A 12,658-nucleotide genomic window follows, 5' to 3' on the forward strand; every position below is an offset into this window, starting at 1 on the left:
ATGAAGGAACTATTTAGAAGGTATGGGCAGAATTGAGGGAAACCAACAAGGTGTGATGTAGCACACTGAAGCTAACAGGCTAGGAGCAGTGGGAAGTCAAATCTAGAGTTGAAGGGAAGGGGTGTGAAGAAGAGTGGGAGCAGTTACCAAACCCTGCAGGAGGGAGCCAGTCACAGGAGCTTTTGAAACCTTCAGTAGAACCGTGCAAGCACTGCCAAGGAGGCCTGCGAGAAGAGATTCAGGATAGGAAATATTCTCTCCTGCCCCCTTGTCTCCTGCTAGTGCTTCCTGTTGGCTACACATAGCTGGAAGCCAGGGCAAGGAAGTCTGGTGCCTCTAAGCACGCAGTGTTAGCCACGAAAGGCAGAGTAGATTCACAGGGCCAGTGGAGACAGTCCAGCGCATGGCCCCACTCCTTCGGGCTGTGAAGTCCATGCTATTTCTGTAGCAATACCTTTCCTGCTTCTACTAATCCTTACTACTCACTTTGCTGGACATACCATTTAAGGAATTTTTTTTGTTTGCTGTTTTCTCTAGAATTGGAAAAGTGTTATTTAGATTTTAGGAATTCGATTACCACTATATAATTAGTAGGAATCAAAGAGAACAGTATTTGAGAGCTATGGTTAAAAGCCAAAGACACTTGAACATTATGGTGATTACATAATCTAATTTGACTTTGTTTTTGACTTAAAGAAGCAGAAATTAGAAAGGGATATCCTAAGCCAGAAGACAGTAACAGATGTTAGAAATTAAAGTATACTCTTCTTCTTAAAATGGATGTTTACACAAAAATTTTTGAAGTACATTCATGGTAGTAGTTTCTACCTATAGTCATTTAAGACATATAGAACGCTTTGCTAATTTAAATTTATATTTTACCAAGGATAATACACTTCATGATACATTTGAATTGAATTACACACATTTAATATGAATAATCTTTTTCAGAAATAGTTGTTGCTGAAAGCGTGGTTGTTATTAAGAAATTACTGCAAATGCAACCTGCACAACATGGTGAGATTATTAAACATATGGCCAAACTCTTGGACAGCATCACTGTGAGTACCAGTTAAGAGATTTTTGCCGAACTGTTTTGAATTTTGCTCAGTAAATTATAGTTTTGTTCAAATAAATGAGGATCCTAAAGTATAATGGTTAAGAGAGCTAAACTGCATGGGTTCAAACCCTGATTCTAAGACTTTACACTATTGTGGAAGGGGATTACAAATCTGAAAAAGGGGAAGGATACAGTGAATAATACTTTAGCGTTGGATTAGAATTGATCAGTGTGAACTGCATGGGTTTTTGTATAGCTGTCTAGATGTCTGTGAGTGTAGATATTCATGGGTGTCTATACACATTAGCATGTATACATGTGAATGTGTATTGGAGTGTGCAACATCTGTGTCCCAAGGCTGGCCTTTGAGAAGGCCTACGTGGAATAATACCCCAGTACCAGTGAGCACACCTGGTGTCCGGATCTTCTTTTGTTTTGAGATATAATTTCATACTATAAAACTTACCTTTTTAAAGTATATAATTCATTAGTTTTTGGCATATTCATAAGGTTGTGCAGCCATCACCACTGTGTAATTGCAGAACATTTTTGTCATCCCTAAAAAGAGAGTTTCACACCTCAAACTTCTAATCTCTTTGCTCTAGTCCTTGACAACCATCAATCTACTTTCTGTCTCTACTGATTTCTTATTCTGGACAATTTATGTAAATGTGATCAGGCAGTTGGTTGGCTTTTGTGTCTGGCTTCTTTCATTTAGCATGATTTTCATTTAGCAAGGTTCATGAAAATGTAGAATATAGTACTGCGTCCATGTTTATATATTAAAATCTCTATGCTTCGCATCTGTACACCTGTAGTAGTAGAAGAACCTATATTCTGAGTATTACATTAGTTAATATTTGTAAAGCTCTAGAACATTGCCTGGTACATAGTAGTACTACATGTTAGCTGTTATTAATACCCATGTCCTATTTCATTTTCTTCTTTTAAAACTAAAGCTTTTGAAATAATTATCTCAATTTTATTTCTTTACTTGACACTCAACACATCACAGTCTGATTTTGATTTCCCACTTTTTCCAAGGTCACTATCTCTCTCTTTCCAAATCCTGTGGATAATTCGATCTCCATATCTTTATTGATCTTTTGTTAACATTTTATTTCAATGACCACTTTCTCCCTTTTGAAACATTCTATGGCTTTTGTCTGGTTTTTCCTTCAAACTCTTTCCATTGTGTTTGCCTTCTACTTTGCCTGTTCCTTGAATATTAAAGTTTTACAGTTAATATTGTATAACTGAAAGGGCTGTATTTGAGGAGAGGAGTATATTGTTTCTCTCTTTAAAGACTGGGTAATCTATACTGTTAGCCTACTCAGAGGGATGATATTTCTATAGGTGAAGATAATGGATGGCAAGGTTTGGGGCCTACCAGTCACGACCAATTTTTAATGTCTCTGATGGTAAAATTTCCTTTCCCTAAGGGTGTTATTAAAGCTTTCAGAGTAGTTATACATTTATCTTAAAGCCGAGAATAAGACTCATAGGAGTCACTTACCATCTGAGCTTCTACCACATCTCTCACCAGAGAATTCCTTTGTCTTCATATCTACTTCTATTGATCAATTATCAAAGTCAGGACTTCTCATGAAGATTGTATATGAGATGTAGGGCTTAAGAGTGGATTTGAAATCTGGATGCCTTGGGTTCAAATTTAGTCTCCACATTTTACTAGCTTCGTGAACTTAAGAAAGTTATTTGACTTTTATGCTCCAAGTTTTTTCATCTGTAACATGGGAACAGTAGTGCTAATAACTTTACAGACCCGCTGTGAAGAATATATGAGTCAACATATTTGAAACACTTAGTGCTTAGTGTAAGGCGTTACTATGATGGTGGCCATACTTACTGTTTTTGAAGAAGACAAACTTGATAAGGCTTAAATTTTGTAAGCAGCCTTATAGCCCCTTTTATATTTTATTTAACAGAACTCCTGTAATATAAGTCATATGTCAGGTACTATTCTAAGTATCTAAAAATAAAAATCATTAATTTTAATAACAGTTCTGCATGATAGGTTCTATTAGCATTCCCATTTTAGATATAATTCCCATGGTAGGGTGTGGCATTTTTATTTTTGTTTTTGTCAGGAGATAATCTTACTGGAATCTAAAAGTATGTTGGAAATTACAAATTCACAAAGGGAAGAAAGGAAAGAAATGTAAAATAAATATATTTTTAAAAGTAATAGAGTTATGAGATGGAAGAGTAAAAATCAAATGTATCCTTCGCTAACTATGAATGGAGCGAATTCTCTCATCAAAAGACAGACTTTCAGTCCTGGCTGGTGTGGTTGGAGAGTTGTCCAGTAACCAAAATGTTTCGGGTTCGATTCCCAGTCAGGGCACATACCTAGGTTGCAGGTTTGGTTCCTGGTTCCAGGACATTCAATCCCTGGTCTGGGTCTGTATGAGAGACAGCTAATCAATGCTTCTCTCTTGAATCCATATTTCTCTATCTCTCCCTTCCTCTTTCTTTTCCAATTTTTCTCTATACAGTGAAAAAATATCCTTGGGTGGGGATAAAAAAAAAAGACTTTTAAATTGACATGAAAAGAAAAGCTAGCTACAGTCTATTTATAATTAAAATACCTTAATCCATGTGATAAAGGTTGAAAATAAGGTAGGGAGATAGATACTAAGTGAACATGAGCAAGGAAATGAGATTTAAAATTGATTAAAAGCATTTAACAAGACAAAAAAGAATATCATAAAATGAAAAATAGGCCAATTTACAAAGAAACCAAGAGGCATAAACCTATATGCACAAAAATATGGCAACCAAATAAATAAATATGTAAAAGAAAAGTCTATAGGAAATGTGAGGACAAATATAACACAGTTTTGGTGGGTGCCTTTAGTGTAGTTCTCTTATATAAGACATACCTAGGAGATTTTAAGGAAGGTGTAGACTTAAGTAGGGACATAGATAAATTAAATAATAGACTTAATGCTTGATTTAGTAAATATAGCTAAAAGCTTATACCTCTTGAACAGATAATACCCAATTTCATGAGTATATCCCTAGAAAATTATACTTGGACATAAGTAAACTTAAAAGATTTAAGTTTTAATTAGAATTAAATAATTTAAGAGCATACCAGACCTGCCTGTTCTGAAGTAAGAAAATACACTTTTGAGTGAAGAAAAAGTTTAGAGAAAAAATGCAAGCTCTCCATGAAACACAGAAAACAAGAACACTTTATTCCAAAATGTGTGGGATGTGGGTATAACTGCCACCATTTTAAAAGTAAGGAGACCAGGGACTTCCGGCCAAGATGGAGGCGTATGTAGACACACTGTGCCTCCTCACACAACCAAAATAAAGACAGCAAAAATTTAGAAACAAAAATACAACAACCAGTATTGACACAAAATTGAACTGCATGGAAGTCTGACAACCAAGGAGTTAAAGAAGAAACACTCATCCAGACCCATAGGATGGGTGGAGACAGGCGGCCAGGTGGAGAGGACTCATGGGAAAGCAGCAGCTGGCAACATCAGGTGCGGGTGGCAGCAGGTAAACCCAGTGAGGTAGCAGATTGTGGAGGGGCGAGGAGCACAAGGCGGCTGGCAGACTGGGTGGTCCCACATTCACGCACAGATAAACCAGGCAAACCTGGGGAATGAGACAGACCAAGCAACCCAGGGTTCCAGCGCCAGGAAATAAAGCCTCAAAACACCAATTGAAAACACCTGTTGGGGTTGAGGTGCCAGGAGAAACTCCCAGCCTCACAGGAGAGTTTGTTGCAGAGACCCACAGGGTCCTAGAACGTGTACAAACCCACCCATATGGGAATCAGCACCAGAAGGGTCCAGTTTGCTTGGGGGAAGTGGCCGACATGACTGAAATCTGGCAGAGAGCAAAGCAAGTGCCACTATTCCCTCTTGGACCCCGTCCCCACATACAGGATCACAACCCAGCAATGCAAGTTGCCCCATCCTGATGAACACTTAGGCTCTGCCCCTTGCTACGTAACAAGCGCATCAAGACAAAAAAAATGGCCCAAGTGAAAGAACAGATCAACCCCCCAGAACACATACAACTGAGTGACAAACAGCCAACCTATCAGATTTATAGTTCAAAACACTGGTAATCAGGATGCTCATAGAATTGGTTGACTTTGGTCACAAATTAGATAAAAAAATGAAGGCTATGCTAAGTGAAATAAAGGAAAATGTACAGGGAACCAATAGTGATGGGAAGGAAACTGGAACTCAAATCAGTGGAGTGGACCAGAAGGACAAAAGAAACATCCGGTCAGAAAAGAATGAAGAAACGAATATTCAAAAAAATGAGGAGAGGCTTAGGAACCTCCAGGACATCTTTAAATGTTCCAACATCCGAATTATAGGGATACCAGAAGGAAAAGAGGAAGAGCAACAAGTGGAAAAGTTATTTGAACAAATCATAAAGGAGAACTTCCCCAATCTGGCAAAGGAAATAGACTTCCAGGAAGTCCAGGAAGCTCAGAGAGTTCCAAAGAACTTGGACCCAAGGAGGAACACACCAAGGCACATCAGAATTACATTACCCAAGATTAAAATGAAGGAGAGAATCCTAGAAGTAGCAAAAGATAAGGAGACAGTCACCTACATAGGAGTTCCCATCAGACTGTCAGCTGATTTCTCCAAAGAGACCTTGCAGGCAAGAAGGGACTGGAAAGAAGTATTCCAAGTCATGAAAGGCAAGGACCTACATCCAAGATTGCTCTATCCAGCAAAGCTTTCATTTAAAAGGGAAGGGCAGATAAAGTGCTTCCCAGATAAGGTCAAGTTAAAGGAGTTCATCATCACAAAGCCTTTATTATATGAAATGTTAAAGGGACTTATGTAAGAAAAAGATAAAAAACATGTACAGTAAAATGACAGCAAACTCAGTTATTAACAACCACATCTAAAACAAAAACAAACTAAGCAAACAGCTAGAACAGGAACAGAACCACAGAAATGGAGATCACATGGAGGGTTAGCAACAGGGGAGTTAGAGGAGGAGAGGGGGAAAGGGTACAGAAATAAGTGGCATAGATGGTAGGTAGAAAATAGGGGAGGGCAAGAATAGTATGGGAAATGTAGAAGCTACAGAACTTGTAAGTAGGACCCATGCACATGAACTAAAGTGGGGGAATGTGGGTGGGAGAGGGTGTACAGGGTGGAGAGTGAAGGGGGCAAATGGGACAACTGTAATAGCATAATCAATAGACTATATTTAAAAAAAAGTAAGGAGACCAGAATTTTTTTTTATAAAATTGTATTTGACATAAGGAATTTGAAAATGAACAATGAATCAAAGCATAAAACCTAAGTGGGATGAAAGTTAATTTTGTAAAATGGAATATCAAAAAAAGGTATTCGAAATTGATAAATATATCTTAAATCTGGTCCTTCGAAAAGATAATAAAATAGTAAACCCTTCCTGAATCTTAATAAGGTAAAGAGAGAAAACAAAAATATAGACAAATTGGGAATGTGATATAAGAGAGATTAAAATAATTACAAGAAAACTATATGCTATTCTATAGCAAAAACGTGAACTCTTGGAAGATGAAAAGGTAGTGAGTTGTTACTATTAACATTCTCTGAGAAAGCTGAGGAGCTTGAAGGGAGACAAGGCAAGACAGTTTGTGATGCAGAACCCTCAAAATGGTCAGGGATCGGAGGCACAGGTTACTCTGCAGAGGTGACGAGGGATGTAGCAGACAATAGCTTCCCAGTCAGGAAAGGGGAGTGATTAAATCCCCATTGTCTCTGATCCAAACAGTGAAGAGTTACTCACCTAGGAGCAATAGCCACATGGAAAAGAAAGCAGGGCTTTATTAATCTCATCAGGTACCCGATGACTCTTAAAAGTGGGCGAGTAATTCTAAAATGGGAGGCATAACCTGAGAGCCTTAAACGAGAGCTCTTTATTCCTGAATCTCTGCTTATTTCATACTGAATCCAAGGAGGGTATCTTAAACTACTGTGACGTTGGAGCCAATCTGGCCAGTGACAGAGGACCCGAGGGACAGTATTGAGCATGTTTTTAGTCAGTGCCTAAGTCAGAATCCTGGGCTCATTTACCCTCAGAGGGAGGAGGGGGAACAGAAGTGATAGCCAGACCTCTTTCCACCTTGGCCACCTTATTTATTCATAAAACAAGAGATGAAAGGAAGTGGGAAAATGCCCCATCAGGTGTGAGTGCAGGAGTGGCAAGAGGAGGAGCTAGACCCGCCCTGAGAGGGCTGGCTTCTGGGAAGCTGCTAGGGGCTGTAAGGGAGCCACTGCACCATGTGGCAGAAGCACAGACAGAAGGAATAGAACTTCATTTGGTTACTGAGTAAGTAGGCCCCCTGAGGTGATGTTTTTTGACTCCATGACATACATGCTCAGTCTGGGAGCAGGAACTGGTCTTCTTACCTTCCCGATTCATATTTTTGCTAGTGTAGTGCACTGTTTTTGTCTGTCTAGCAGCTGTGGTGACCTCTATGTTCAGAATTGGAGTTCCATTCCCAGTTCCACCACTAACAAGCTATGAGATATTGGGCAAGTTTTCTAACCCCCGTGTGCCAGGTTTCCTCATGTGTCTTATCAACTGGGAATAATGGTAGAGCCTACTTCCTAAGGCTTTTGGGATAACTGACTGAGATGAAACAGGTAAAGTACTTAAAAACAGCACCAGGCATATGGTAAGAGCACAATACATATCATTTTTTTATGTCATTAAAAGTTTTTTTTTAAAAAATGGGAACATAGATTTTATTGTATTCAAAACTTTTCATTTTATTTGTTATTTAGTAAGTAGATAGTTGAAAATATTAAAACTAAAATTTAAATTAATTCTACTTTTACAGTTTATTCAAATTGAGTAGATTTATGTTGATAGTACAGTCAGCTTATATGTTCTGATTTTGAGTATTTTATTCTTTGGAGTTTCTTTCATTTGTAGTAAATACTGCTTTTGGAGCAAAGTTCTTCCAGAATAAAATGCATATTACCAAAGGATTGTTTTAACAGGGTTTCACATAATGTTTAATGGGACAGACAAAGATTTCATGTCATAAAAGAACAGTTGAAAGACATTCTGCACTCAGTAGCTCAATATTGAGTAATATTAAAGTAGCACATTCTGTACTCCTTGCCCAGGTGCCTCACGGAACGCCTGCAAGTTGACCACACTTGCTCTCTGACCCCAGTTTAATTCAGACTTGTTTTAATGCATATTGAGTCCAGATACAGAATATTGGGTCATATGTTGTTGTATGCAGTTTATTTAGAGGTCTACTCATTTTGCCTTTAACAAATTTAAATAAATAAAATTGATGTTTTTGTAGGATTTACTTGACACTGTTGCACTGTGCAGTGGGCTGGTGTTGAAACACAATAGCTTTTAAATTGAACTGCTTACAGAGTGATCTGTAAAATCTTTCTAGATGTCTTTCTTAACTGCTGTGGTCAACTAGGAATCATTATTTGTTTTTGCAGCCAAGTTAATGGGGTAAAATGGAAGTAGAAACTGCCTTCTGGTAGAAGGCTTAAAAAATGCACTTAACCACTTGCTCACAGATTTATAATAAAAAATCAGGCAAATTAATTTATAATCCAGTTTGTCCTTGAAAATTTTGGAAAACAGAGGTTCATAGTGAAAGTATTACATGATCTGCATGCATGTGTACATTTAGTTTGGCTTTTAGTTCAGTGCTTCTGTATATCCTGTAGTTGAAAAGACCACGAACAAAACATGGACAATTTTCTTACTTGCTCTTTTGTCACTTGCTTCAAATCTTTGAATGTAGTGGCTATGGATTCATAGTATTGGTGGTATACAAATGAGAGTCTTAAAAACGCAAATTGGAGAGAAAGGGAAAGCAGAAATCAGAAAACCTTAGGAATCTACTTTCCTCCAAATGTACAAAAACATTAGGTTTGTCAGTTGTCTAAGCTTTTTAACAAAATGCCATCACCAAAAATTTTGTATAAACGTATTTACATTGATATTATTTCTTGTCATGGAGAAGTTTTCTAAGTTTTCAAAATATTTTCTTAATTTTATTACCTCTTAATATTATCCTGCCCTCCAGCACCACCACTACCTTGAAATTTTCACTGTGAGCATTAGAATTTATTGATTTTTAAATTTTTCAATGAGTTGTGTTTTAAATGTATGTATTATGAGTCTTTAGTGTTTATTTTAACTTTAGTGTATTAATAAATAGGAATAGAAACAGTTTCCTAAAACTTTTTGGGATGGTCTTTTTGATTGCAGAAAGAATTATAAATGTGTTACTAGAAGAAATTTGCTAAGTGGGGTAATAGATTGTTTTATGTCATAGAATTCTAATTTTTATCATAGCAATGTGTAATAAAATATTTAAGAAAACAAATCTAGCATAACTGAAATCTGAAGTTGCCCATATATTCTTATTTAGAGATATCTTTTATTATGGCAGACAACTTGAATTGCTTCACACTGGAAAATTTAATGTACCACTCAATTACTGTTCTTTAGCTCAATTTAAAATAATAGATTGGAGTAAGGTCTTAATGCAGTGTAACCTTTGGAACATGAGAAATAACCCCTTTCTTTCTAGAAATTAGTATACATACAGTAAGGATATCAGTTTTATCATACTGCATGAATGGATTCGTAATAGCATTTAGTATTATACTTAGTAATTATACTTATTACATAAGTATGCTGATTTCTTCTTGCTTGCTAAACTTATTCTAATATTAATTTAAAGATGATGCTATTATCTTAACATTTGAAAATATATACTTTGATTTTAAAGCTTTTTTGATGACCTTATTCTGGTGAGCAACATGACTTAGGGATGTCTTAATAATTTTATATTATTTCATAAAATGGGTGTTTTGTAAGTATTTGTGATAGTGGATATTGTGATAAAATTATAGCTGTGCAAAGGTCCTCATTCTCACTTTCTTCTTTAACAATCATATGTACTGTTAAGAAAATATAATGAAAATATTAGGACTTTATTTGAGGAATTGGAAAAGGACTTCTTAAAAAGAATGTTATCTTTTACTGTGATGCTACCTCTTCTTGATAGTTACTGGCTTTTTCATTTCTTATAAAATGCAGATTTTCCACACTGGGTGAAAATGTTCACAGAAACTAATTTACACACCCCTTCAAATTTTGTTTTTGAATACGGGGTAATACAAACAAGCAGATAGTAATAAAACTAATGTACATACTCTGAAATGATGGTCTTAATGGTGCTGATGGAAGGTTTCCAATTTGCAGCAAAGCAGTCATTTTTTAAGAAACAAATTATGTTGGCATGTACATTATTAAAAATATATAATGCCAAAATGCAGTATTGGACATATTTATCTTATCTCTATTTCTTTTGTTGATGACCAAATAATAGGCCAAGATGAATGATTTTATAAGCCAAATCTATCTGATAATCTTACAATTTTTATATATTCCCAGTGCTGTAGGTGCAAATACATAGAAGACATAATTGTTGTGATTTGGAATCACAGTCTCTAGAAGATCTATTCCTTTTCTATATGATTTCCATGATTTTCAAAACATGGCTTGCAGTCCACCTGTGTGAGGAATCCTCTCTGATGCTTCATAAAATGTGCATTCCTGGGCCCCACCACTGAACTACTATCTTAGTGCTGATACCAGAACCCTGCAGTTTTAATAAGAATCCTCTATTATTTTTACGGGCATCAAGGTTTGTAAATCAATGCCATAGAGCAGAGGTCCACAGACTTTTTGTGAACTGCTAGCTAGTAATATTTTCAGCCTTATGGACTTCGTTACAACTAGTCACCTCTGCTAGTAAAGCACAAAATCAGTGACAATAATACATAAACAAATGGGCACAGCAGCCAGATTCAGCCCAAGAATTTGCAGATCTCTGATAGAATCAAGATTCTTGACCAATGGTTGTTCCTCTATGAATTTTTTCTAAGGCATTATCTCTGAAATCAGTTTTGTGATTTCCTGTGTTTTTATTTTTTGAAAACTAAAAAAACCCCATAAATATAGGAGCGCTTCCTGGATAGACATCAAATTAATAGATGAAACACTTTGGTAATATTTAAAGACTTTTCTATGTTAACATTAAGGAGAGTATTATTATCTTATTTATAACCGTATAATCTGCTTTTAATACTAGGTTCCTGTGGCTAGAGCAAGTATTCTTTGGCTAATTGGAGAAAACTGCGAACGAGTTCCTAAAATTGCCCCTGATGTTTTGAGGAAGATGGCTAAAAGCTTCACGACTGAAGATGATCTGGTAAAGCTGCAGATTTTAAATCTGGGAGCAAAATTGTATTTAACCAACTCCAAACAGGTAAGAGACTAATTCTTACTAACTTCTGCCTACTTTCTTCTTTATTCTGATAAAGCAACAAAGGTCTGTTCATGTGCTAGTCTATTCATTTAGCAATTAGTATCTGTTTCTATTTTTTTTTCATTTTTTTAATTGTATTTTTTCCATTACTATTTTTTGTTTCTTTTTTCTTTTTTCTTTTTAAAATATATTTTATTGATTATGTTATTACAGTTGTCCCATTTTCCCCCCTTCACTCCCCTCCACTCCCCTCCCACAAACATTCCCCCACTTTAGTTCCTCCTGTCCATGTGTCATACTTGTAAGTTCTTTAGTTTCTACACTTCCCATATTATTCCTCCCCCTGTCTATTTTCTGCCTATCATCTATGCAGAGGGGTTCCCTTTCTCCATATCTTCTCCTTGTTGTTTGTTGATTTATTGGTGATAGTCATTCTGACATGTGTGAGGTGATATCTCATTGTGGTTTTAATTTGCATTTCTCTGATGGCTAGTAATGTTCAGCATCTTTTCATATGTCTATTGGCCAACTGTATATCCTCTTTAGAGAAGTGTCTTCAGATCCTTTGCCCATTTTTTAATTTGGTTGTTTGAATTTTTGGTGTTGAGTTTTATAAGTACTGTATACATTTTGGATATTAACCCCTTATTAGATGTATCAGTGAGTATGTTCTCCCATTTTGTGGGTTGTCTTTTTATTTTGCTGATGTTTTCCTTTGCTATGCAAAACTTTTAGTTTGATGAGGTCCTGTTTGTTTATTTTTCTTTTGTTCCCCTTGCTGGAGGAGCTGTGTCACAAAAAATATTGCTACAAGCAATGTCCAAGATTTTGCTGCCTATGTTTTCTTCTGGGGTTTTTATGGTTTCAGGTCTAATATTTAAATCTTTAATCGATTTTGAATTTATTCTTGTGTGTGGTGTAAGAAAGTGGTCTAATTTCATTTTTCTGCATGAACCTGTCCAGTTTATTCAACACCATTCATTGAATAAGCTATCTTTAGCCCATTATATATGTTTGCTTCCTCTGTCAAATATAATTGAATATAAAGGTGTGGGTTATTTCTGGGCTTTGTATTTTGTTCCATTGATTTATACTTTTGTTTTTATGATAGTACTGTGCTGTTTTTGATTACTGTGGACCTGTAGTATAGTTAGATATTAGGTGGCATCATTGCTCCAGCTTTGTTCTTCTTTCTCAGGATTGCTGTTGCTATGCAAGGCCTTTTGTTGTGGTTCGTTTTGAAATATTTGTTCTAATTCTGTGAA

At 36.2% G+C, this 12,658-nt stretch overlaps 1 protein-coding gene across 1 annotated transcript in view; it reads left to right on the top strand.

Annotated features, from left to right (window-relative positions):
- AP3B1 (adaptor related protein complex 3 subunit beta 1) overlaps positions 1–12,658 on the top strand; it is a 242,378-nt gene that overhangs the window by 107,199 nt on the left and 122,521 nt on the right. Inside the window, exons 14-15 of the mRNA XM_045848192.1 lie at positions 952–1,061; positions 11,217–11,393. Coding sequence (XP_045704148.1) covers positions 952–1,061; positions 11,217–11,393 — 287 coding nt within the window. The remainder of the gene's footprint in view (positions 1–951; positions 1,062–11,216; positions 11,394–12,658) is intronic.

The sequence above is a fragment of the Phyllostomus hastatus genome, unplaced genomic scaffold (assembly GCF_019186645.2).
Source record: "Phyllostomus hastatus isolate PE091 unplaced genomic scaffold, TTU_PhHast_1.1 phas_contig_58, whole genome shotgun sequence".
Taxonomy (NCBI): Eukaryota; Metazoa; Chordata; class Mammalia; order Chiroptera; family Phyllostomidae; genus Phyllostomus; species Phyllostomus hastatus.